This window comes from Diorhabda sublineata, chromosome 6 (genome assembly GCF_026230105.1).
Source record: "Diorhabda sublineata isolate icDioSubl1.1 chromosome 6, icDioSubl1.1, whole genome shotgun sequence".
NCBI classification, from domain to species: domain Eukaryota; kingdom Metazoa; phylum Arthropoda; class Insecta; order Coleoptera; family Chrysomelidae; genus Diorhabda; species Diorhabda sublineata.
The window spans coordinates 23,321,978-23,347,665 of record NC_079479.1 but is presented as its reverse complement, the minus strand read 5'-3'; the positions used below and the strand labels follow the sequence as shown (position 1 = coordinate 23,347,665).

Below are 25,688 nucleotides of genomic sequence, written 5' to 3'. Positions count from 1 at the left end.
TGCTGTTCATGACATGATTTTATCAGACCGTCGATTTGGGTTAAAACGGATATCTGAAGCACTGAATATTTCATACGAAAGCGTTCATCATATAGTTCAAGTCAATTTGGATATGAGAAAAATTGCTGTAAAAATGGATCCCCAAATGTTTGAATGTTGACCAAAAGCGTGCAAGGGTAGAAGCATCGCGTTCAATCTATGCTCGATTTGAAAACGATGTACACTTCTTAAACCGAATTGTTACTTTGGATGAGACTTGGGTACATTTCTACGATCCAGAAACAAAGCAACAATCGATGGAATGGCGACACTCTGGTTCTCCAAGACCTAAGAAGTTTCGTGTACCAAAATCTGCTGCAAAAATTCTTGCTTCAGTTTTTTGGGATTGCCATGGAGTAATCATGATTGATTTTTTGGATATGGGTAGAACAATAACTGGAGATTACTATTCGACATTAGTGACCACTCTATGGGAAAAAATTAAAGAGAAAAGACGCGAAAGGTGTTTTGGTGGACAACGCCCTTGCACACAAATCTCATGTTGCCATGCAAAACATTCGTGATTTAGGGTTTGAATTACTAGAACACCCCCCTTATTCACCAGATTTGGCTTAGCCCGACTATCATCTCTTTCCTCAACTGAAAAAAAGTTTAAATGATTGTAAATTTTCTTCCAAAGAGAAGATAATAAAAGCTGTGGGGGTCTGGTTTGCAAAGCAAGAAGAAAATTTTTTTTAAAAGGTCTAGAGACGTTGCAGGTTCGCTGTGATAAATGTATCCAATTAAGAGGAGAATATGTTGAGTAATAAAATATTTTGACATTGAAATTTTGTTTGGTTCTATAGTAGGCTAAGAATTTTTCAATATAACCTCGTAAGTGGCACAAACAAGCCTAGAGAATACCGGTTAGGCCATTATAGCTTTTATAGCAACTCTGCTGTCTGAGCAGGTTGAAAGTACTGTACTTCTAAGGCAACGACGAAGGATTTTAGAAAACAATAGCCTTTTCCCGAAGCGAAAAAATTTTTATTATTTTGCTGTATCCGCTACATAACTATTTTCTATCAGCGTTGTGTGCCTCCAATCTCTTATTAAAAGTCACATCATGCTTCATTTGATCACGTCCGCTTAAAACGACACCGTTAGTAGTAGTAGTCTTTTCACTAATATGGGTATTATCTTAATGATATCAATAAATCAATGAAACAACCCCTAAAAAGTAATAGATCGATAATAATAAATTTTAATCTTTTACATAAATGGATATTACGTAATTACCATTCTGAGTATCCTTTTCTGTAATATACTGATTTATGTATATAATATTTATGAGCAAAACTCCAAACTTTTAACTTATATCAATTTGACGTTTGAGTATACTCCAGAATACTCGATATCTGCGTAATTATATAGACAAATGCCTGTGTAGAAAGGAAAAAAGAATGTTCTATCTATTTTCTATACACTAATTCCTCTTTAGATTAATTGGAATTACTGTATACTACAGAAGGGCTCTAATCAGTTATCAACCCTGACAGCGTCTTTATCGGGTTTTCTTTTAGCCGAACACCAAGCCTACTATAAGTTGATTGCACTATTGAACAGAAACCTCACATGTGTCTTGAGTATCTCCTTGCCTTTTTTTGTCACCAAATCTCATTGAATCGAGATTTCTTTTGTCTCTAACGGATCTTGTCACGAAATTTGAAACTAACTATGGAACTAATATAAATTTTTTGAAAATATAGATAACATACCTAGTTAATCCTGAAGCATTTCTACCTTTTCAAGTGTAAGGTATATCGGAGTTTCCAGTTTTTCCAATTCTGTGTCTTCCGTTTTATTTCTTGCCATGTTATTCGTCAATTTTCTCCTGCCATTTTTATTTCTTGCATGCGTTTTCCATATTAAGTATAACATAGTTTATATTTTGATATTTGTATCCAGGTTGTATGCTTACATTCGGAAGATCTAATTACATGCGATTCAATCACCCAGCTGAAGCGAAACTTATGAAATCGGTGCTACCAAATCCAAGAATCTCGATGGCTCCAATTAATTTTGAACCGGACAACTCATTCATGAGTAAATTCAACAAGAAACCACCCGTGGCACCGAGGAAAAGTCCTAGAGAATCTCTATCGGATAGCGGTAGCGAGGAACCTCCTTCCAGTATAATGACCAAAGTATCTAAATTCGAATATCTGGCAGCTCAAAATTACAAGAAATCTATTTCGCCGAAAGTCTTTCCTTCAAATGTGGCAACAGTAAACACTCCCGTCAAGGACGTCATAGGTGAGTACAATTTTTGCCAAAGGTTCTACCAAATAAGTTATTTTTCTTCTATATTTACTCATTATTCCATTTTAGAAACAGTCTGTGAATAAATTTGGTAAAGAAAATTGTATTGGAACCGCTTTGACATTTCTTCAACTCAAACCGTGCAGGGTTTAAGAGTATTGTTCATAGTTATCTCGGCGTTGACTCTATTACTCCTTCAGTATTCTTAATTAAAAAACTTCTGCTGTACATCATCATTTTTACCTGAACTTGCGCGTCGGTCATTCCACATTGACCAATATTGTCAATGAAAAGTCGTGGCGAATTCACTCCATTGCTCTTATCATTGACTGATCTCCTTAACTAGACTCAGAGGTTTGGCAGTTTTGCCCATAGTGGCTTCGTTGTTGATTTTGATTTTTATAGCATTCTCACTTGAAAATCTTTTACTAGATGTCTTCGTCTTTGTCTGGCTTTGCACATTGGAGTGTGGTGTAGGTCCATTATTGTTCACTCCTGTTGCACTAATTTCTCTTTGACATTTCGTCAATTACAAGACGCTTCTCTTTGTGCTTTCTCTGTCACTAGGTTCGCAAGTTTGATAATCTTGCCCATAGTTGCATCGTTGTTGACTTCATGATTCCTCCAGCATTCTCACTTGGATATCTTGTTCTACAAGTCGTTGGATTTTTACATTGGAGTGTAGTGTAAGTCCATTCTTATCTACTCCTGTTACACTGATTCCTCTTTGAAAGTTCGTCAATTAGAAGACACCGCGATTTCACTCCAATGCTTTTCTTTTTGTGCCTTCTCGTTCGCTAAGATCGTAGGTTTTATAGTCTTGCCCATAGCTGCATCGTTCTTAACTCTATGATTCTTCCAGCATTCTCACTTGAAAAACTTGTACTAGATGTCGTTGTCCGTAATTGAACAGTGGATCAGGAAGAAATCCGTTTCCCTCTGATTTCTGACAAGCCCAGTTTCAATGTTTGGGATTAGACAATCTACCTTTGGTGTAATCCTTTCATTTCCATCATTTTGTAAATTATTTCTACCTCTGAACTGTACGCGGTTAATAGTTGTGTGTGTTTTATATCTATTGCAGGTAGAGCCCCTCCGGATCTAACTAGCTTCGCAAAAAATTTACCCCAAAGCGCTCTAAACTACGCGGAGCTCAACAGCAATGAAAAAATTCAATGCAAAAACCATTCCCAACCGACGTTTTCGAAAAAATCTCACCAAAGTCAATACGTCAACGTCACCGTACACGAAACGAAAAACATCAACAATAGAGTCATCATATTCGAAAACGGTTGCATTCCCAAAAACCAAAGCGTCAATTTCGACAACAATGATTTGAATAATAAAACTTCGGGTAGCAGTAAAAATATAAATATCAACAGAATAGCGACTCCATCTCCTAACTTCAATAGAAATCCCAATTTTTTTAGAAGCGTCACCCCTAACCCCATCCCCAATGGACCTAAGTTTGATCACAGGCGAAGCGGATCGTTAGGAGAATTGGCCGACTTTAACTATGAAGGTTACGAGGAAATGGAACGCAGGAAATACGACGCGGAAATAAAAAGGAACCAGGTAAAATGATTTACATAGTAATTTGTCGAAGGATTAGAATTTAATTACTCAAATACGTCATGGTTTCTGCTAAAATTATCGTCTGTGAGTTCTTCTAAATAAACTTTGGAAGCCATTTTATTGAATCAATCCTGGATTTTATCAGAGGTCACATTTGCCGAAATCATTTCCATGTGACACATTTTTGTAATTATATAATTGTTTTTCTAATGCAGCGAAATCAACAAAGAAATTTCCACTTCTCCAACCATAGATCTAATTTAGATTTCTTCCTCTTCTTTATTATATATCCTCTATTTCTATAGAGCAGTGCTTCCTCCCTCTGGACTTTCCTCCTTTTGTTCGATTCCGAGCGAAGTTTCTTCTAAACCTCACTGGCTATCGTGCCCGTGGCTTTCTTTGGTCTCCGTTTCCCCTATGGGACTGCAGTTAGGTATTACTTCCCGCAGGAGGAGGATCTAGCTATCTTTTCAGTTAATTGATTCCTCCCTCTCGATTTTCCTCTTTTTGTCCGATTCAGGGCGAAGTGTCTTCAACGGTGAACGTTCTCCTAGCTGTCCAGGAATTGTCTGTTGATAGCATAGCCTTCAACATATTTTCCATGCCAACTCAAAAACTTTTTCTCACTCTGGCTTTTGTTTTCTCCGCGGGACCGCCGTTAGGTATTACTTCGCAGATAGGGAGGATCTTTTTCGTCAAATACTTCCTTCCCCTCGATATTTTCCTTCCTTTTATGTTCTCTTGTTTCTTGAACACATCAGTATTCGTTGCTCTCCAGGCAGTCTCCGTTGACAACATAGCCTCCAACATATTTCCAGACGTTACTTCTAATCTTAGTGCAACTTAGCAGGTGTAACAAAGCATTCTGAAATGTGAGCATACGAGGAATATGTGCACCTGCGCATGTTGGACACTCCGAGGAAACCTCACGCTGGAAACTGCGAAGATATTTTCCGTGCCCAGAGAGCATCTGGGTCGAGTAGTAATTCACTTCTCTGTGAGAACTGCTGATTCAGGTGTCCACCCGTCGAATAAGTCGGTGGGTCCGTCTTTGTTCTTTTTCCACTCATCTGTCTCCAACTCCTCTTCGTCCAGTGCGGTAGATTTCCTTCGCCAGTAAAGGGATCTTGTTACCTCGGCTAACAATCGATTACATATACTACGACCTCGGACATTGACACCTAGCCGATAGTCTAAAGCAACCCTTCTTCCCGGTTTCTGCCTCTGGAATTCATCGACACAAATAGAAGGTGATCACCTATGTACCACCTTGAAAAGCGCCTGGTAGCTTGAAACGACTTCCTATCTGGTTCCTGCCTCTGTAACGCGGCGATGCAGATGGCAATTCCTTATGTGATCATTCCAATCACCTGGAAAGACACGCAGTATGGGACCAGCAGCCCACTCGGACTCTTAAACGGAATAGAATAAAGGAATGAACCTGTCCGTGAGACCACTAACGCCAGCTTCACGTAAAAGGAAGAAACACGTGCACTTAACGTCCATATACAGACACCTATAATTTTCGTATGTTGTACAAATAAACGTTTAACGCTGTTTTTATCTATGTGTAAATATTTATTCCGTTGGATAACTTAACCGATACAAAAAATCGGAGAGAAGTCAGTGAGTTTCTTTACGTAATCATCGCGCGGTTGTATCTCCAGTGTAATAATTTTTTTTTTTAATTTTTGTTATCGCGTTATTCATAATGGATTTATCTTAGGCGCAACAGGATAGGATCAAAGAACAGGAAATAGAAAAGGCGGAACAACAAAGGTTGGAAGAAATATTAAATATGTGCGCGGAATACGAGAAACAACAGTGTGAGAAAAGCAAACCGATGACGCCTAATAGGTGAGTTTCGTATTTATTGAAATCGATGTTTTTTTTTTAATTTTCGAAATCTGTGTTAAATTTAGCTACGAGTGTTTTTACTTCTTTACAAGTAATATCTGAGATAAAATGGCGAAAATGTTTATGATCCAATTTTTTATTATTATTATTATCTATTCTTACTCGAAGGAATTATCAAAGAATTTTATTAAACTGATATACCGATGCGAATACTACGCATTCACATGACAAAAATAGTGAATTTTACTAGTTTCCGTATTTTGATGAATCATTGCATAAAATATTTCATTTAGTTTCGACTGTTTACAGTGGCTGTACCCAGTGTTGTATTTAATACATGCTATAATATATATAATCAAATTATGTGACGATACAATACAAGTTGACATGCTCGAAAGAAATCCACTGATTACTTTCTCTTACGGCTATAATTGATTACTCGATCAATTAGGTTTGTCTATTAGGAACACACTAGCACTCGATAAAACCTACTAATTAGGTCGTGAGGTTTGTGCTTTTTGAGTCTACTCTGAACTGTTGGTTGCACCATTAAGTTAGATTCCAGTCTGTTTGGGTGGAGGCTTAACCATTTTTATAACTTATGGATAAGTTGGAACATGGATATCACGAGTTATGGCAAAGTTTGGGACAAACCGTGGAGCATCTACGATAATCGTTGGACCTTCGATTGAAACCGCTCCAGAATTTCAATATCACATTTGGCTGCTGATTCTCACAATGGAACTCCGGAGGTCCATATGGGCTCGAGGATTACTTTATAGATCAGTACTTTGTTTTTTAATGATAATTGAGATTTTCTACCTAGCAGCCAGTATAAATCCCTTAGTTTCAAACCTAATTGTTTACGTTTGGTGAATATGTGTTTCCTCCAGGTCAATCGCTTGTCCAGGTGCATGCCAAGATATTTAACATCATCATGTTGTGGTAGGGCTTGATTGTTTAGAGTAACTTCTGAGCATTTGCCTTTGCGGTTGGTGATGGCTACTTGGATTGTTTCGATTCGTTTACTTTCACGCCTCATTTTTGTATATTGTTAAGATGGAACTTTAATGTATTTGATGCGATTATAGGATCTCTGTGTGATGCTAGTATGGCGGTGCCATCGGCAAATGTAGCTGCTAATACATCATTGTTAGTTGGTGAATCTGCCGTGAAGATGAGGTAAAGCACCGGTCCCAGGACACTGCCTTGAGGAACTCCGGCATTTATTTTGTAAAGTGGAATTTGTTCATCATGGTAATTAACAAAGAAACGGCGATCATGGAGGTAGGAATGAAGGATTTGGTCGTAGATAATAGGCAAGGATTTTCTGATTTTGAATAAAAGCCCATCAAGCCAAACCCGGTCAAAGGCTTGAGTGATGTCTAAAAACGCTGCAGAATAACATTTTCTATTTTCAAAAATTCATGCTGAAAAGGGGATTGTAAAAATTCAATGATTTCAACATCTTTGTTTTCATTGGGATCCATTGGAAACGGCTGAAAGATCGTCTCCAAATGCTTGCCAACAGTGCTGCTTTCACGCTATTAGTCTTAGCCCAATTACCTTCTTCTGTCTTAAGTGGGGTGTGATGTGATCGTGAAATCAGGTGTTTCGAAGTTTGATCAATAGAAATAGAACACTAAAATTACATATAAAATCACAATATAAGAGAAGATAATAATAACACTGGCCGACAAGATTTTCGTAACACAGACGAGACCTTTATTTTTAAAATGGAAATACCCGTCCAATAATAGAAAAAAATATTTATTAAGTCTTAACACGTACTTTTCAATAGCTTTATTATCCCTGTTTATATTAGAAATTAGGAACATGTCGAGTCAAACGCGCCGCAGTTGTAAAACTTTTCCTGACAAATTTTGCTATATTTGTGGAGAATTTATGGTGTAATCGCAAGCAGATTTTTTCCGAAAATGTGAAAAAAGCCCATTTCAAATATTTTGATAATTTAATTGGAGACCAAGACAAGCAGTGTTAGCGTTATTGGTGCAGTGGATGAATGGGAAGGAAAAAAGCACGCGTTTTGCAATTCCAATGGTATGGCGGAAACCCACTAGCATTTTGACTACTGCTATTTTTGTCTAACAAAACCTGAAGGTTATTCTAAGAAAGGAAAATACAAGATCAAGGATCCAAATTTGCCATCTGCTATACGACCTGTTCCCCGTAACATAAGATTTACCAGTACCGAATGCGCCTTTAAATCCACAAAATATTGTTTTAGAAGATACTGGAGACAACGTATCATCAGGAAGCTACGAATAAAAAAAGCACCGATCCTATCCTTTATTCCAAGTACCAGTTCCGGCGAGCCAAATTTGATTGTCAAAGTTGAATGATTTAGCACTTGATTTAGGATTATCAAAGCAACAGTCTGAACTTCTTGCTTTCCGTCTTAAGGCATGGAACTTGTTAGCTAAAGAGACAAAAATTACGAACTTTAGAAAAAGAAATGCAACATTTTTTGCAATCTGTATGGAAAATTCGTTGTGTGCGTGCACGGATATTGATGGTCTAATGAACGAACTTGATATTGAGCATAATCCCAGTGAGTGTCGCCTATTTATTGACTCGTCTAAATACAGTTTAAAATCAGTGTTATTACACAATGAAATTTAAAACCCTCTATACCAGCTGCTCATTTTGTGAAGATGAAGGAAACTTGTGAAAATATTCGCTTGCTTTTAGACAAAATTAACTACAACAAGTATAAGTAGCAGATATGTGAAGACCTGAAGGTGATTGGAATTTTAATGGGACTTCAGGGAGGGCTTATGAAACATTGCTGTTTTCTTTGTCTATGGGACAGTCGGGTAGTAGATTAACACTATTTTAAAAAAAATTGGTAAGCAAGAAGTGAGTTTCAACCGGGATCTCAAAATGTTGAGTTTACACTCCTTGTAGATCCCAAAAATGTCCTTCTGCCCCCTTCCCATTAAACGTGGGTGATGGATTCAAATGCATTAGAGAAGTCTTTCTCCAGTTGATTGATGCCAAATTAAAAGAAGGTATTTTTATTGGGCCACAAATAAGAAAATTGCTGGACGATGTCAATTTTGTAAAAAATCTAACCAGACAGTAACTTAGAGCATGGAACGCATTTGTTAGTGTAGTGAGGGAATTTTTGAGCAGCAATATGGATCATCAAATACCAACAGTTAGTTGATGAACTTCTAGACGTATACAAATCCCTTGGTGCTCGAATATCATTGAAAATTCATTTTATCCATTTCCATCTGACATTTTTCCCGAAAATTTGGAAGCTGTGATTAGACGGGTGAAAGGATCCACCAAATTATTAAAACAATGGAAATCAAAATTAAGGACGATGGGATTCCTCATAAAAGGAAAAACTAGAGCCAATTGATATTTAAAGTGATTTTTTTCAAGTTTTTGTTTTTAATAGATGTAAGGCATTTTTATTAGATGTAAACTATAAATATTGTCAATAAATAAGATATGAAATTATTTTTTTGATAAGTATTAAATATTCTACCAATAAATATAGTTCTATAAATGTAACATAAAAACTTGACGTGTCACAATTATTTTTTTCATATTTTCGTATTTGTATAGGTCCATTTTGTTACAATATGCCATTCATTCTTGTGTTATTACAAATTGTCGACCAGTGTTATTATAGATTGCAAATAAAGCAGAATAAACAGAAATAAAAAAAGGGAGGATAATTCTACAAAAATTGGGAACTACGGAAACGCCTCCTAGAGGAAATATGAGAGAACCGGTGCTGTGGACTGATTTTCTAATCGGAAAAAGGGTCGAGCTTCAGAGGTATTTTGTTTTAAATGTGTTTTACACTGAATGTGTAGAAAATAAATACTATACGCAACGAGGAAATCCACGGAACCCAGTAAATTTTATCATTGGAAATCGCATTTACCTAACGTAACCTTTTAGAGTGGTGCAAAATGAAGTTTGCGCGTATACAGTGCTTTTCAGATAAAAGTATCCACCTTTAATAACTTTTGTAATACTGGTATTTAGAAAAAATCCAAAAACACGTCAATTTATGTTGGAAGGGGCAAGCATTATGGCTTATTTAAACTTACTGGAAAAGCCACCCCCTCACCCCTAGTAGCATCCCCTTTATTTTTTTAAATTACTTTTCATATTTTTTATGTAAAATTTGGATACTCCTCTTTGAGCTGATTTGAAAAATGTATAATACTTGTAGGTTAAAGTGGTTAGTTTATGAGATAAACAATTTTTCCTTTACTTTACACAAATTTTACTTATTATTTACTTTCACCTTATTTGCCTGTACTAAAATGGGTTGTACAACAGTTCAAACTCTTTAATCTTTTTAACTGTGCTATTTATTATGAAGTTACAATAAGTGTTCAAAATGAGTACCATTCACTTCCATACAATGGTATAATCTATTTTGAAATGCCTCTCTGACATTGCTTAATACGGCTGGATTTAATTGTCGACATTCATTTTCTATCCTCTCTCGTAAATCATCCAGAGATTCTGGTTGGGTAGCATAAACTTTTGTTTTTAAATACCCCCATAAAAAGAAGTCTAGGAGTGTTTAATTCGGTGACCTAGGTGGCCACTCCATCATCTGCCCCCTTCTACCTATCCAACGAGCGGGGAATGTTTCGTTTAAAAATTGTCGGACAGGCATAGCATAGTGTGGGGGAGCTCCGTCTTGTTGAAATACCAGTAAATCTTCGGAAAGGTTATCATCATTTTCTATTATTGTTGTAATACGTGGGTCAACCCCTTCCCTGAGTAACTCAAGATATGATTCACCATTTAAATTTCCGTTGATGAAGAAAGGTCCGACAATGTGGTCACCTAGGATACCACACCAAACGTTTAACTTTTGGGGATGTTGTGTATGGAATTCACGCATAATATGTGGATCACTTTCAGCCCAATATCTACAATTATGCCTACTTGCTAAGCCATTTAATGACCATGAGCATTCATCAGAAAAGCAAATATTGTTTAACAATTGTGGATTGTTATTGATAATTTGCGTCATTGATTCGCAAAACTCTAGACGACGATCAAAATCATCTTCATTCAACTCACAACAACAAGGTGAAAGTAAATAATAAGTAAAATTTGTGCTCTTAAAAGAAAAATTGTTTATCTCATAAACTAACCACTTTAACCTACAAGTATTATACATTTTTGAAATCAGCTCAAAGAGGAGTATCCAAATTTTACATAAAAATATGACAAGTAATTTAAAAAAATAAAGGGGATGCTGCTAGGGGTGAGGGGGTGGCTTTTCCAGTAAGTTTAAATAAGCCATAATGCTTGCCCCTTCCAACATAAATTGACGTGTTTTTGGATTTTTTCTAAATACCAGTATTACAAAAGTTATTAAAGGTGGATACTTTTATCTGAAAATCACAGTATAATGAAATCAAATGTTACTGAGAACCACCCCGAGACCATTACATAGTGTGGTATTCTCAACAGCATTCACTACCCACTAATGTCATCCTGGTATCCTATTTCTTGTGGTGAAGGTTTCACATCATAAAAAGATGGTTTCTCTTTTTTAGTTTGCCCTCTTTCTTTGTTATCTTATTTTTCAAATAATATTACTTTTGTATACTTTTATGTCCAGTTTTCTTTCTGCGTTCAAATAAGATAATTGTCGATTCTTAAACTTGACTTTCGGTTTGCCGATACCGTTTGTAGTTACAAAATTAAAAACATTGAAATACATAAGATCATTCATAGTGGCCGTTTGACGTCGCTATTTGCCGATCGGTTTGCCGTTGGAGACATTCATCACAAACGAATTTTATCTTTACTCATCTGCTGTTTTGTAGCAATAGAAAAGAGCCAATCACATCCGATTTTGTAAATATAACATCGTCCATAAATATCGGATTACAAACAAAAACACAAAAATATCACGAACACCAAAAGCAGTACATATGTCAAAAAGAATAACAAAATTTTCGGGTTAACACAGCAATGTTATATTTATGAATAGGTTGTAGAATTTGCTACGAATGTCAAATGGCAATCTTCACCTGCGAACGGCAACGGCTTAACGTTTCCATCACCTATGATTCTGCAGTACATGCATAATTCTTATTTTATGGGTATATAAACTAAAAGATCCGTCTCCAGTTAGAAACTGTGTAGTACAACAGTTCCTTTGCGTAAATCTTCATTCCACCCATTCTGTTACTTCTAGGATTAAATCTTTCGTCCATTTTCCTTTTGCACGTTTCCGTTGCCCATTCGTGTTGCCAAACCTCTTAATGCTCTATCTCTATCTTCTTTATTATTACCCTTGCTGTAACACCTTCCCCGTTCGTCCGGATACGTATGGGTGATATTCCACATACCATTGTATTACAACCATAGACACTGTGCGATATGCCGTACTTACTCTTATGAATACTACCTAATCTAATCTATTGCAACCTAGTTTTTGAGAGCCCACCCTAACTAGAACAAATCTCATTTGATGAGACTGACACGCTCGCTGTTTCTTATTGGCTCTAATAGTCTCACACTGGAGCTATGTGCTTGTCCTTTCGAGTCTCCGCATGGATGAGGGGGCTCGGTTCGAGTTCTAATGCATCTTTTGATGTTTGATGAACCAACAAGAATTTTTTCTGCAATATTTTGCCAAGCATTAGCAAATCTTTGAACAACTGCTTTCATTTGACAAAAGATTGTTACATAAATCTTTTTAATTTACATTCTAATCCATGGGTTGTAAAACAGGCAAAAACAGACCACTACTGGACGACCTGTGCAAATATCTAAAATAAGAAATTTCTCTTTTCTCTAGGAAAGCCTTCATTGACTTTGTCATCTATCATTTTGAAAATTCCTAGGATACTTTGTCTTACAACTGATCAATTTCGTTACTTGCATTCGTACCTGTCATTAATGTTATTCCATTTTTCGAGTCTGTACTGTTGATGTAATAATCTCATATTTTTTAAAGGATCAAGACTAACGGTTCCCTTCCAAGAGATAAAAGAGGGCAATATGGTCCGCCGCCGTCTCCAAGTTATAGCTCGACACCGCCTCCATCTCCTTTAGACATTCTTCATAACGAACTAATCAAACAATCTGGTAAAACCAATTACGAAAACGTCAATTTAACATATAGTCCTCCGAATGGCGTCAACTATGAAAATGTCGACTTGATGACGACAGACCAAGAATTACGAGGTGTTGAGCGAAAAAGTCCTTACGAAAACGTTTACCTGCAACATAATCCTCCAGGGTCTTATCCAACTTCGCCGAGAACAAGAATCAAAACGTTTGTTACATCAAATAGAGACAAGTAAGTTTTTTCAGAAAATTTCTTTCAGTTTAAATGATTTTCGATTGATTGATCCAAGGACTGTCAGAAAAGTTTCTCTTTTGAAAAATTGTGCTTGAAACAGGTTATGATACGAAATTTAAAAAAAAATCACATGTTTTTTTTATAACCTGTTTTATCTAATCTGAATACAAACAACAAAAGTATACATAAGTTTTCTAAGAATATATATATACAAATTTCCTTATGTACACACCTGATTGTTTAAATTTATCTCTGTAATTCATACTTATATTTATATACAAGGGTCGTCTGAAAGGTTTACGACCTAACAAAGAAACATAATCATCACTTAAGATTGCCAATAGCCGACGTCCTTTAAAAAACAGATCAGGCGCTTTGGCTTTAACTTTTTCACTATTTAAGTCATGACTCTTAAACCGGTGAAGAGGGAAAAACTACGGTGGCTTAGTTCCGCTGCCGGATGAAAACCGCATGATCGCTACAGTCAATGAAATCGAGCAGCTTTTTTATCGTGAAACCGCTTGTCCTGCTCGACTAATGACCAGCTGCAGATTCGATCGTCCCTCTGATTTGGCGGACCCTATTGCGATTACAGTTTAACCGCTTCAGAAGAGCGTAGAAAATGAGACTTTCTATGCACCGGATCCGCTCCCCATGATCACGTAGGGGCGCCCGAGGAGGAGCCACTGGGCTCTCTCATCAACGTCAAGATCCAAGGGCTCCTTGACTGGCCGATGAACAGATGGTGACTATCTCAAATAACGATCTCCATCGGCCGATGAAATTGTCTCTTTGTCTTAACTGTCTTAACTCTCTTAAATATATTTCTCAATTTATATATTGAAAAGTTCAAATTGAGGTCGGAAACTTCCCAGACAATCCTCGTAATTTTATTAATTAAACATTCAAGTACAAAAATAAAATCTGGATAATATTTAATGCAACTAGATTGGCCATTTACTTGTGCTCCTGTTCCTACAACTTGATCGACCATTGATTGGTGCTCTGGTTCCTGCAACTTGATCGCCTATTTACTGGTACTCCTGCTCCTGCAACTAGATCGATCATTCTCTGGTGCTGCGGTTTCTGCAACTAGATCGATCCTTCACTGATGCTCAGGCTCCTTCACCTTGATCGACTATTCACTGGTACTCTGGTTTCTGCAACTGGTTCGACCATTTATTGGTGCTCCGATTCCTTCAACTTGATCGACTATTCACTGGTGCTCTGGTTTCTGCAACTGGTTCGACTATTCATTGATGCTCTGGTTCCTGCAACTAATAGTTTTTATAGTCGCCAAATTCCATCACTACCTCAGATTTGCTGGAACTTCATCTTCCTCCAAGAACCATTAGATTATTAATGTTTAAATTTTCTTTCAGTACAATAAAAGAGACCGGTGAAATTATCGACAACAAATTCGCCATCTTACAAGCAGAGCAAATATTACTGAGAGAAGCCGAGGAAATTCTCAAACAAAATCTACACAATTCCAGGGAATTTCCACCGGATCATGATATCTTCGACTTCCCTAGTGAAAAATCCACACCAACGAAGTTCGTTTTTCCAATAGAAAATGTTTTGGATAGTTCGAAAGAAGCTTCTTCTCCAGTTGATAATAATTTACAAATGGATAAAGTGATCGATCAAAATGGTACTAACGAATTTAGCAAGAAAAAATGTAGCGATCACGATCAAGAAGATAGGAAAAGATTCGAACAATTGAGAAAAGAGAAGAAGGACATTCTATCGGTTATGTCGAGAATAAAAAGGCAGATGGCAGAAATCGAGACACAAGAAGAAGAATTACAAAGAGAAGTGAGTAATTATAATAATTTGTGGTTTTTACTTACTTAATTTATTCATACACTTATATTAGAAACAATAAACTAAGCACTAAACTACTATTCACTAACTCAATATATAATAAATGATAAATATAATTTATTTAAATTCGGCGTTTACTTCTTGTTGCGTTCACTAAGACATCCACATTAATTAATGACTTTCTCGCTGATAAACAAGTGCCTATTTATACGAAAAGGATTTCTTGATAATTCTGTTCTAGAAGTTCCTAATCCACCTAACTATAGTTTCTATTCACATAATATGACAGGACTGGCTTCACGATATACGTTAATAGACGAGTTCGTAACAATATCATTATTTTCTATGATTACAGACGGAATTGGAAAAAGCTTTAATATCAGGAGAATACAAATCAAAATTATTGGAATTGGAAAAAACCGAAACTAGAAAACAGAAACTTCAAAAACGATCGCAGAATATAGAAGAAAACATGAAAGACTGTCAAAGGAAACAAGAAGAAGACCAAAAGGAATGCAAAGAAAAATTAAAGAAAGCTCAAGACCACATGGATGCTGTAGACGAAAAACTACGTTCCACTCAAAAATCTAGTCCGGAATACGAAGAAATTTTCGAAGAATATCTGCAAGCGCAAGAACAATTAGATAATGAAAGAAAAACCTTCGAGGATTTAGAATTTCATCATTTAGAAGAAGAAGCCGATTGGTTAGCTAGCAGGGAAGAGCTCCAAAGGGAAATTTTAGATCTATCGAAACGAATCGAAAATTTGAAAAGTAATATTGAAGATTTGGAACAACAAAAGGTAAATTACTCCATTTTTTCCAAAACTCAATTAATTCTAATAATTTTTTTTCGTAGATGGATACCTCGAGGACGAATTCGAACGAATTCAAAACAATAGATCGTCAAAAAACGGAATGCATGACGAGATTAGAAGAAATCAGAAATAGATTAAAAAGTATCGATAACGAATTACTTTTGTATTCGTACGAAGAATCCGAACAGGAAATTTCGAGCGATACCGATAGCGAAAAATCGAAAGACATCGAAAAACGTTTATCTTTCGGTAAAATCACCGACATGAGCTGCTCGATCATCGTCAGTAATTCCAAAATACCCGACCAAGACATGTATAATATGTCGCAATCTTTTAACGAAAAAATGTTTCAAGAAAAATCGATTCTTGAAGTCGGAATGGGTAAGTACGAAACATCGATACTTTTCATGTTATATTTTATAGGATGAAAAATATGTTTTAGTGAAATAATTGAGTCTAGGTTCTGAAATTATATTTTTCTAAGCGGAATCGGGTAGTTTCAATGCTATCTACCTCAATCAGTTGATTTTGTAAGCTATGATATCTCACTATGATATATATTTACTTCTATGTCCCCTAATCCATCCTACCGATCAAATCCGATCTTGTTCGCTCTTTACGTTGTCTAAGGACTCTATCTAGTATCATTTTCTAGAAATTCTCATCCTAGGAGAACTGAAACCCATCTAGAATAATCGGAAACTCTTTATTCATCTCCTTAAATCGGATAATATTACAAAATGAGCTTCCTCAGTTGATACCATATTGGAAATGTGAACTAATCAACCCTAAGTTAGCTACCAGACGATGAAGAAGCATATAACCTCGCCGAAAAGAGACAACCACTCCATATTTTGGACCAGAGCTCTCATGAGATGTTGAATCAACAACGAATTGAATGGATGGTTAAAGAATCCCTCCAGTCCAAAATATTCATAATCGCTTAAGCCAAGGAATTCAAGGAATTCCCGGAGATGCCCAGAAACGACATTAAACTGGTGGTTGTTCTCCTGCCACTTCAAATACCACCTTACTACTATTACTCTGCGAAACTCCTGCTCATTCCATCAAAAGTTTTAGTTACTTCAGAAGAGTAGTGCTACTTCCTAGAAACCGGAACAAAAGCTAGCTTTTGGAGGAGGCTACATATTTTTGACACTGGGTCACTTATAAAATTTGCTCTGTTTGGGTGCAGAGTGACTCCACGAACAAACTACAAATCTAAGGCCTTATACACACTAACTAGTCCTCGTTGAGTCACTACCATTGTTATTCAATGGAACTACTTAGTTTTAAATGAGTAGATTCATGTGAAGGAGGCCTAAGATTTGCAGTTTGTTTGTGGAGTCACTCTGCACCTATACCTGTGCGTGACCATTCATCTCATTGTTCCGCCTCCAATATACGTCACTTCCTCCAAAAGCAGATTTTTCGTTCCATTTTTCAGGGTTAACAGTACTCATTCGAGGAAACTAAGATTTTTCATGGGGACATTCGTGGATTAGATGCTCTGCTGTCCCTATGGCTTGTGTCTATCGTTTAAGATGGAATATGAAGGGATAGAAGACCAGCTACCAGTTTAAAGTCGTAATGAATCTTATGGATTGTTTTTACCTGAAGAGATTCTTTACTCATCCTCTCAGTTCCTTTTTTTTATGAGACATCCCATGAGGCCAAAGTAGCGTTATGGTTCAAAATATAGACTCGTTGTACCTTTTTGACGAGGCTATTTCATTTCTCATTATCTGGTTAGGTCTAGCTCAATGTGGTATCAACTAAGAACGCTCTTTTTGTAATATTTTCCTATTTTTTTAGATGAATAAAGCGTTTCAGAATATTCTAAATGATTCTCGATTGTTCCCGGATGAGTATTTCTAGAAAATAATACTAGGCAGGTTCTTTCGACTAGGTAGGGTCGGATTGGATGTTTGCCGATGTTTTCTATTCTCTCAAGGTGTTTATTCACGTGATAGAAACTCTTTGCTTTGGTTGTTTCTGCTTTAGTGTACACCTCCCAATGATTATAACTTACTCTTGGTATGTGCTAGGATGGTTTGATTCGAAGTCTTTGGTTCATACACCAATCCATATTTCTTTTATTGTTTTGGAAGCATCTGTTTATCATATTATATTTCTGATTGAGAAATTCTTCTCAAAATTACCTGTCAATTATCTCTTCTGATGGAACTTATATTCCGATGGTTTTCCATTCTCCTGAGGTACCAATTCTCCGTTTTGTGACTCCTCATTTGACCATACCGAGCTTAGTCTTTCTATAACAATGTATAATGGAGTTAGATCTAGATTACCATCCACTGTTGTTGTTGGGCTAGTTTTTTTGTTCCGACAATGCAGATACATGCCAGTCTCTGTATTTTGAACAGTTCTTATTTATTTATTGATTTTGTTTTAGTCTAGTATTTCAGAAGGTTTTTTTGAATATTTGGAAGCATAATTACACGAAAGAGTACCACTCCTAGAGAGTCTTTCTTTATCTACCTTTGAATCGAATATTTCAGAAGGTTTTTCGAATAGTTGGAAGTAAGATTATGTACAACTTTTTTTCAAAAGATTGTTTGAATATTTATAAACCGACTTCCATAGAGATTTTTTCAATTAAAAAGTTTTCCTCTCCATTTCTGTTCAAGTCTATTCGTTCAGAAGGCTTTTGGAGTATTTGGAAACAAGATTACATGAATGAGTACAACTCCTATAGGATCTCGCTTTTTGAAAAGATATTTTCTTCATTTACCTTCAAATCTAATATTTCAGAAGGTTTTTTGAATATTTGGATACCAATTTGGAACCAATTACACGAAGGAGTTCGACTCCCATAGGGTCTTTTTGCTTTTGGAGTATTTGGAAACAAGATTACACGAAGGAGTACAACTAAAGATACCTGCAATATACCATACAAACATTCACGCACCATTTTACGCATAATTAATTCAAATAGCAATAATTTTGGTCGCTTTATATCTCGTTTTAAAACGAATTTTTAAAATTCCTATTACAGAAAAAAAGTTTCCCAGTCAAGACGACATAGATAGAATAAGCAGAGTAACTTCGGATACGCCCATCATCGAAGAAGGAGGACAGGGTTCTCTAGGGAGGAAAACGATTGAATCTCTAAAGGAAATCGAACGTAATCGACACATACATCTATGTCAACAAGGTAAATTTAAATATTATTTATAGGTTATATGATTATAGTAACAATTATTTCTCTAGGATCACAAGTTATAGAGCAAGAAAGACAAAGAGTCAATGCTCTAAAACAGAGAGTACAAGAGGAGGTGAAGAGCAAATGGGCGAAAAGGATACAGGATTGTAATTCTTTGAATTCTTCGGAGGAGTCGGAAGAAACTCAAAATAGGTAAGTTTATTATTACGGAATCTTTCGCTTTACGTATTAAAATCATATTCTAAATCTATGGAATTATTGAGATTTCGAGAATACTATAAACAAACAAAAAGGCCTCCTTAGAAATTGCCTTTTAAAAACGGCCAAAAAACTGAGGTAACGGGTCACAAAAAAAATATAATAAATAAAGTTTCAATAAACTATTATCACAGGACCAGCTTTACCGTATATATCAATGGGCGAGCTCTCATAATATAATAATTTCATTCTTCAACGACTCATTGCACATTTATCCTATATCAATACACTTTGTCATCGAGATTTATAGCCTTCTTGAAAAACTTCAACGAGGATGTCCTTCAACGATTTCGTCGTAACGTCTCTAATATTTTCTAGTGTATCCAAATGCTATTCTTTCAATGACCTCTTGAGCAGAGGCAACAGAAAGAAGTCTGGAAGGCCCAGGTATGAAGCAGATCCCATTTTTTATCATTGTCATCCTTGATTACCGGCCTAACTAATTTGTCAGAAACAGTGATAGTTTGGAGCAAGCTGATTAAAAGTCTCAATCAGCACGAAACACCAAAACCCTCCCATCCCTGTCAAAACTACCCCAGAAGGGTCTGAAGGTTTCCTGGGAGGGGGAGGATATGGGTTTTGTTCTAAAACGTTGCGCAATAATAGTTTGAAACAAGCTGATTAAAAGTCTCAATAGGCGCTAAACCCTAAATCTCAAAAACTATCCATGAAAAGTCCAAGGATACCATAAGAGGAGGGTCTTGGGCCAGTTTTTCCGAAACTTGGTATAAAGATAGTTCAAAGCAAGCTGATTGAAAGTCTCTATGGGCACGAAACCCCTAAACCCCCTCAAGCATCCAAAATTATACCTAAAAAGTTCAAGTTCTGAAACTTGGTATAAAGATATTTGATTAAAAAACTCAATGGGCACAAAACCACAAACCCCCCCCCCCCCTCCAACACCGTCAAAACTGGCCGTAGCTCCTTCTTTTATCGTACACTTGGAATTTTCAGGGGTATTTTTGAGGGTTGGGGGGTTTCGTACCTAGTGAGACTTTTAATCAGTTTGCTTCAAACTATCAGTGTATCAAGTATAAGAAAAATTAATTGAAACCCAATTTTTGTTAGGATTGAGGGGGCTCCTTTGACAGTAACGATTTTACCAGTTGTAACATCTTGTGTCACCTGTTCGAATGGTTTTCGAGAAACAATCATCCCCAAAGACCTTCTGAAGCCTTGCGAAAATCTTCCATTATGAAAGTCTCCTCTAGCTTTTTCTTGAGTCTCTGGTTCTTGGTTCTTCTTTCATAGATTCAAACCATACTATCGGTCCGTAGATTAATTATTAGACATATGATTGCTGCATACAAACAGTTCATTACCTTTAATTGTAGTCTCCATTTTTTTCCAAATATCTTTTTACGGTTGTAGAAGCGTTGATTCCTTTTTGCATAAATTCCTCCACATTCCTTTCTCTTTAAATTGTAGTATGATTTATTTAGTATTCGATAGACAATATTCGTATCCATTCAATTTAGTTGGCGTCAACTTAGGTATCTTCTTTTTAGGTCTAATCGAATTATATTAATCAATTTTTGTTTGGAAAAACGACAACAAACTAATTTGCTGAAGAACGAATAAAAACGAAAAAAGGTCACTTTTTCGTGGAACGACACTCGTATATAAAGTTTTTTTGAATTCGATGTTACTTAAATTGTTAAGTTTGAATAGTGCAATAAGTCATTACATAAAATAATGAATGTTGTATGTTTTTTTACTGAGAAATTACAGGGCTGTTCAAAACGATAAAAATATACTAATTAAAGATATTGAAAATTAATTTTATTGGGCACCTCTTATATAATCAATTCAATAAGTTATTACATTTTTAGTCAATGCATAAGAAATACTAAAACATTTTTTCAATTAATGAAAATTAATGGGAAGCAAAGAATATTGTGAAGCCTTGTACATAATTCCAAATTACCTTGTATAACATGCTTCATAAAAATTTCCCACGGACTGTTAAGTTTTTAATAAACTGTGTATTAATCATAAATACATAATAATAATAATAAAATAGTTAATCTTATCTATATTATCTTAATACCCCTTATCAATTGAATCAAATTGATATATAACAATTTTCTATATTCAAATTTGAGAGTAATTCATCAATTTATCATTTATTTATTTTTCCTATAAATATTATCAATGAATCCATATATAGTGAATGTGAACGCAATGTATGTTATTTTATATTTCGTTATGTTCTAATTTTTGAAAAAGTGAATCGAAAATCTCCACTGCTTGACGTCAGTCCTAATAGATGTTTGGCCACTTTTGATGACGAGAAAGGAGTGGCTTGAATCGGAATTGATTTTTGAAAAATTAAATTGCCGTTTTTGAGAAAGCGAATAAAAAATATCCACTGGTTGATGTTTTGTCACTTTTGCTGGTTATAATAGAAGAAGTGGCTGTCAGAGATTATGAAAAAAAAATTCGTTGTACAACTTTTTATAGCTGCATTAAACTAACCTCACTTATAGTTCGATAATTCAATTACAAGGACGGTTATTTTGGTCAAGAAAGTGGTAAAACATCTGAAAGGACTAACATTAAAAATGTTTCAACTCTATGCATGAAACGGATTCGATTCTTGAAAAATTACATTCCTGTTTTTAAGAAAACGAATCGAAAATCTCCGCTAATAGTTGTTTTGCCACTTTTTCTGGCGAGAATAGGAGAAGTGGCAGTCAGATTTGTTAAAAAAATAATATTGTACAACTTTTTACAGCTGCATTAAACATAACCTCACTTATAGCTAGACCGTACAGTTACAAGGACGATTAGTTTGGTCGAGAAAGTAGTGAAACATCTCATAGGACTAAATTTTAGCAGTATCCTTGATTTTCTTTAATGTTTTTATTGACTCAAAACGAATGGAAAAATTTTCTACAAGCATGGAGATAGTTAATTAATCCCCATAAAGAAAATAATCTAAAAATGATGCTTCTACTCGTTTTTGATTATTGAAAATGCAAATAAAATAGAAATGCATGAATCGGAATTGATTTAAAATTTTCACTGGTTGACGTTAGTCCTAATAGTTATTTTGCCACTTTTTTTTGGCGAGAATAGAAGAAGTGGCAGACACACTTTTTGAAAAAAATACATTGTACAACTTTTTATAGCTACATTAAACATAGTTTTTAAGAAAGCGATTCGAAAATCTCTTCAGATTGACGTCAGATGTGAGATGCGCAAAAGAATAGAGATCACACTATAGTATAATCGTTTGTACACTCCAAGGAAAAACTTTACCAAGCCCAATATTTTCAATTAGAAATCTATAGATAAATATATATATTTGTTTTTCTAACTATACATACATACAAATAAATAAAATTGAAGTGTAATTTCGAATTGACAGCTTTTTATTGAAACCATATGAAAACAACATTAACACAATCTGTGCCAAGGCAATTTTCACAATTTTATTCAATCGCATTAAATTATTAAAAATAGTAATTGAAATACAAAGTAATCACTGGAAGTTATAGAAAATGTAGGCATTTTAAAAAAAAAAAAGTTTTATTTCTTATTTTAATATTGTAAAAAAATCTATTTAGAGGCGTTAGTTATTGTAGTAGTTGGCAGTCAATGTGTTAACATTCTTTGTCTGTCAGATTTTTCTGGCAAATCCCTCAAACGGATTAATCGTTTTTTTTACTTAATTTCTTTGCATTTTAGTATTAATTTCGAATGAATATCAATAAAACTGAGACGAATTTCTATACGAAAATGATCAATTTCGTGAATTTGCTCGCCTTTAGTTTTATTATACTGAAACCCAAATTTTAAACAACAAATTAATCTGTGCTGCAAAAATGGATCCTTGAAATAATTTGGAATCGATAAAAATTGTATGCTGTCTTTTATAATGAATTGTTTTGTTTTCTGTTATATTTTAATGTTTCTATTGTCGCGAACAATAAAACTCAGAGCCAAGATAAATGTATGCATCTCTCATATATATTTTCTTATAGATTTTTCAGCCAATATTAGAATGGCCTTGGCCACTGGTCTAAAAACATCTATCAAAATTTATTTGTTTCATTTAAAATCTTGTAACTGTTTTCAAATTAAATACAAAAATACGATGGATTTTTTGAATTGTACTGTTAGTGAAGTCAAATTTCAAATCCACTCGATATAGTCAGGGAAAATTGGGAAAACCATATAAATTCTCTGATACATTCCACATTCCAAAATAATCCTCAATGTTTCCTAAAATTTGTCATCAATTTTCTATTTTCAATTCAAATCCCTACGCTTTTTTAGTACGAGCAAAAATGAAAGATTTCGGACCAACAGCGCATTCGAATAAACATTTCTTAGGCCTTATTGACGCGATTGAAACAAAATGAGTCAGGTTTTTTGAGTCGATTCTTAACTGTAGATCAAACCACACTTCTGAAAAGAAAAAATAGTCAAGACAGTGGATTACAAAAGGCAAACCTGTTCCAAAAAAGACAAAGATGGTTCCATCGACCGGTGCTCGCATTAAAAAAAAATAGAGAATGTCTTCGCTTTTTTGGTAAATCTAACGAATTCTTGATTGAAAAACTCTCTGGTTTGATGGGTAGGTTTTCAAACTCTGTTGATAACTATCTGGAAATATTATACCTAAGTGAAAAATTGTTAAAACAATGGGGCTCATTTTCTTTCCAGGTTTTGAACTTAAGGAGGTAATAGAGTATTGACATTTTTGGGATATAATGCCGGTCTTCAAATAGCCAAAATGTTATCACAGAGGTTCTCACTTTGTAAAACGTAGATATGGAACCCATCATTAAGAATTCTATAGAGTTGTACTTAATAAAACAAGTGAAGATAATTTCAGTAAAATTAAATACAAAGATGAATTTGATGGTGCAAAGTTTTATTTATAACTTAAAAACTAGAATGGAAGTTTCAAAACACTTTTTGTATTCATAGAGTTCAAAAATCATAAAAGTTGTTGAAACCATGTTTTCCTTTTTTCTTGTTTTCTTTTCAACTTCATAGCTATGACATTGTCCTGGAAAACTTTAAAAATGTGACTGACACAATTATTCTAAATAACTAGCATCATTTTCATCTTTCTCACAATCAGTGTTATTTTTATTAATATCAAGTCTATTTAAATCTGGTACATGCTGCATATATTGGTTTTCAAGTCATTTTACGGGATTTATGACATTTCTCCAATTCTTGGTGCTAATGTTTGAACATTCTTTCATTGTCTGTCTTTTTAGTTGGGACCATATTAATTCTATTGAATTCAAAACACAGTAGTACGGAGGTAATCTTAAAACAATATGACCTTTCTACTTGGCAATTTCATCTTCAGTATATTCTTTGGCATTTATTTTTGTTTCTAAAACCTGCATGAGTTGCTTTGCATTTTTGTAGAGAAATGATTGTCAAAAACATTGTTTCCTGGTTAGCACCTCTTCTGGATGTTTTCTCGACTACAAAGTCGGTTAAAACAATTGCCACATACTTTATTGTTCAAAGAACTTTTATTTAAAAATAATTTGACCTTTACCACAGTTGCGCAGCTTACAACCAACTACTAACTATAAACCCTACTAAAAGAACTTACCTGATGAATCTAGAAAAAAAATATTTTGAATTATTTGTGTTCATTATTTTGTAAGTATTATTCGATTTAGTTAACGGCTTTATTCCAAGGGATTAATTTTGTATGTAATATTGTTGGTTATCTATACTAAATATTTTAATACGGACCTGGACAAGTTGTTTACTAATCAATTCGCAGTAGGGCGTCTCTTACCTCATAAACGCGATCAGAAATAAGACAAGTAGAATCACACAGGATTTATTGCTCCAAAAATCATAAAAATGAATATATAGGACTATAAAAAATGTTCAAGATTGTTACATTACTTTTCATTTAATGTTGTTTATCTACACTTTTAAATGATTCACTGATTCTGAAAATTAAATATTATAATGCGGACCTGGAGAAGTTGTCTACTAATCAATTCGTATTACTAACAGATAACTTTTACTTAAATGAAACAAATTGTTACAATTTTCAAGTGGTTCTTTCACACTTCCAACTTAGTTCAAATTGTGAAGATGAATGCAATTAGAAATATAGACAAGTAGCTCTTTTTATCACACAGAATTTATTGCTAGAAAAATGAAAAAATAGATTTTTATGTTATTTTTATGTAATGTTGTTGTTTATCTAAACTTTGGAATTATTCATGATTTTGAAAATTGAATAATCTAATGCGGACCTGGACAAGTTGATGACCGGCAGTATACTAACAGATAACTGATACTTAAATTGACCAGTGACAAGTTTGATACAATTTTTAAAACTTGTGTAAAAGTCGAGATTGCGATGAAAATTGAAATCTCGAAATAGGTGAATCATTCCCAGTTGCCAAAATTTTAGAAATTTCAGCCAAGATTCTAGAAATTCTATTGTTCTTATTTAACTAAGTTATTTTAATACATTTCCCATTCACTTTTATTATAAACACAATGTTGATTCACCAAAAAAAATGTGCTAAATTGAT

General features: G+C 34.8%; 1 protein-coding gene across 4 annotated transcripts in view; it reads left to right on the top strand.

Moving 5' to 3' along the window:
- LOC130445032 (pleckstrin homology-like domain family B member 1) overlaps positions 1-25,688 on the top strand; it is a 138,943-nt gene that overhangs the window by 82,010 nt on the left and 31,245 nt on the right. For all 4 annotated transcript variants that reach the window (XM_056780503.1, XM_056780504.1, XM_056780507.1 and 1 more), the window contains 9 exons: positions 1,948-2,295; positions 3,386-3,876; positions 5,603-5,733; positions 12,716-13,060; positions 14,446-14,881; positions 15,246-15,692; positions 15,749-16,088; positions 18,724-18,882; positions 18,939-19,083. In XM_056780503.1, the coding sequence (XP_056636481.1) occupies positions 1,948-2,295; positions 3,386-3,876; positions 5,603-5,733; positions 12,716-13,060; positions 14,446-14,881; positions 15,246-15,692; positions 15,749-16,088; positions 18,724-18,882; positions 18,939-19,083 (2,842 nt within the window). The remainder of the gene's footprint in view (positions 1-1,947; positions 2,296-3,385; positions 3,877-5,602; positions 5,734-12,715; positions 13,061-14,445; positions 14,882-15,245; positions 15,693-15,748; positions 16,089-18,723; positions 18,883-18,938; positions 19,084-25,688) is intronic.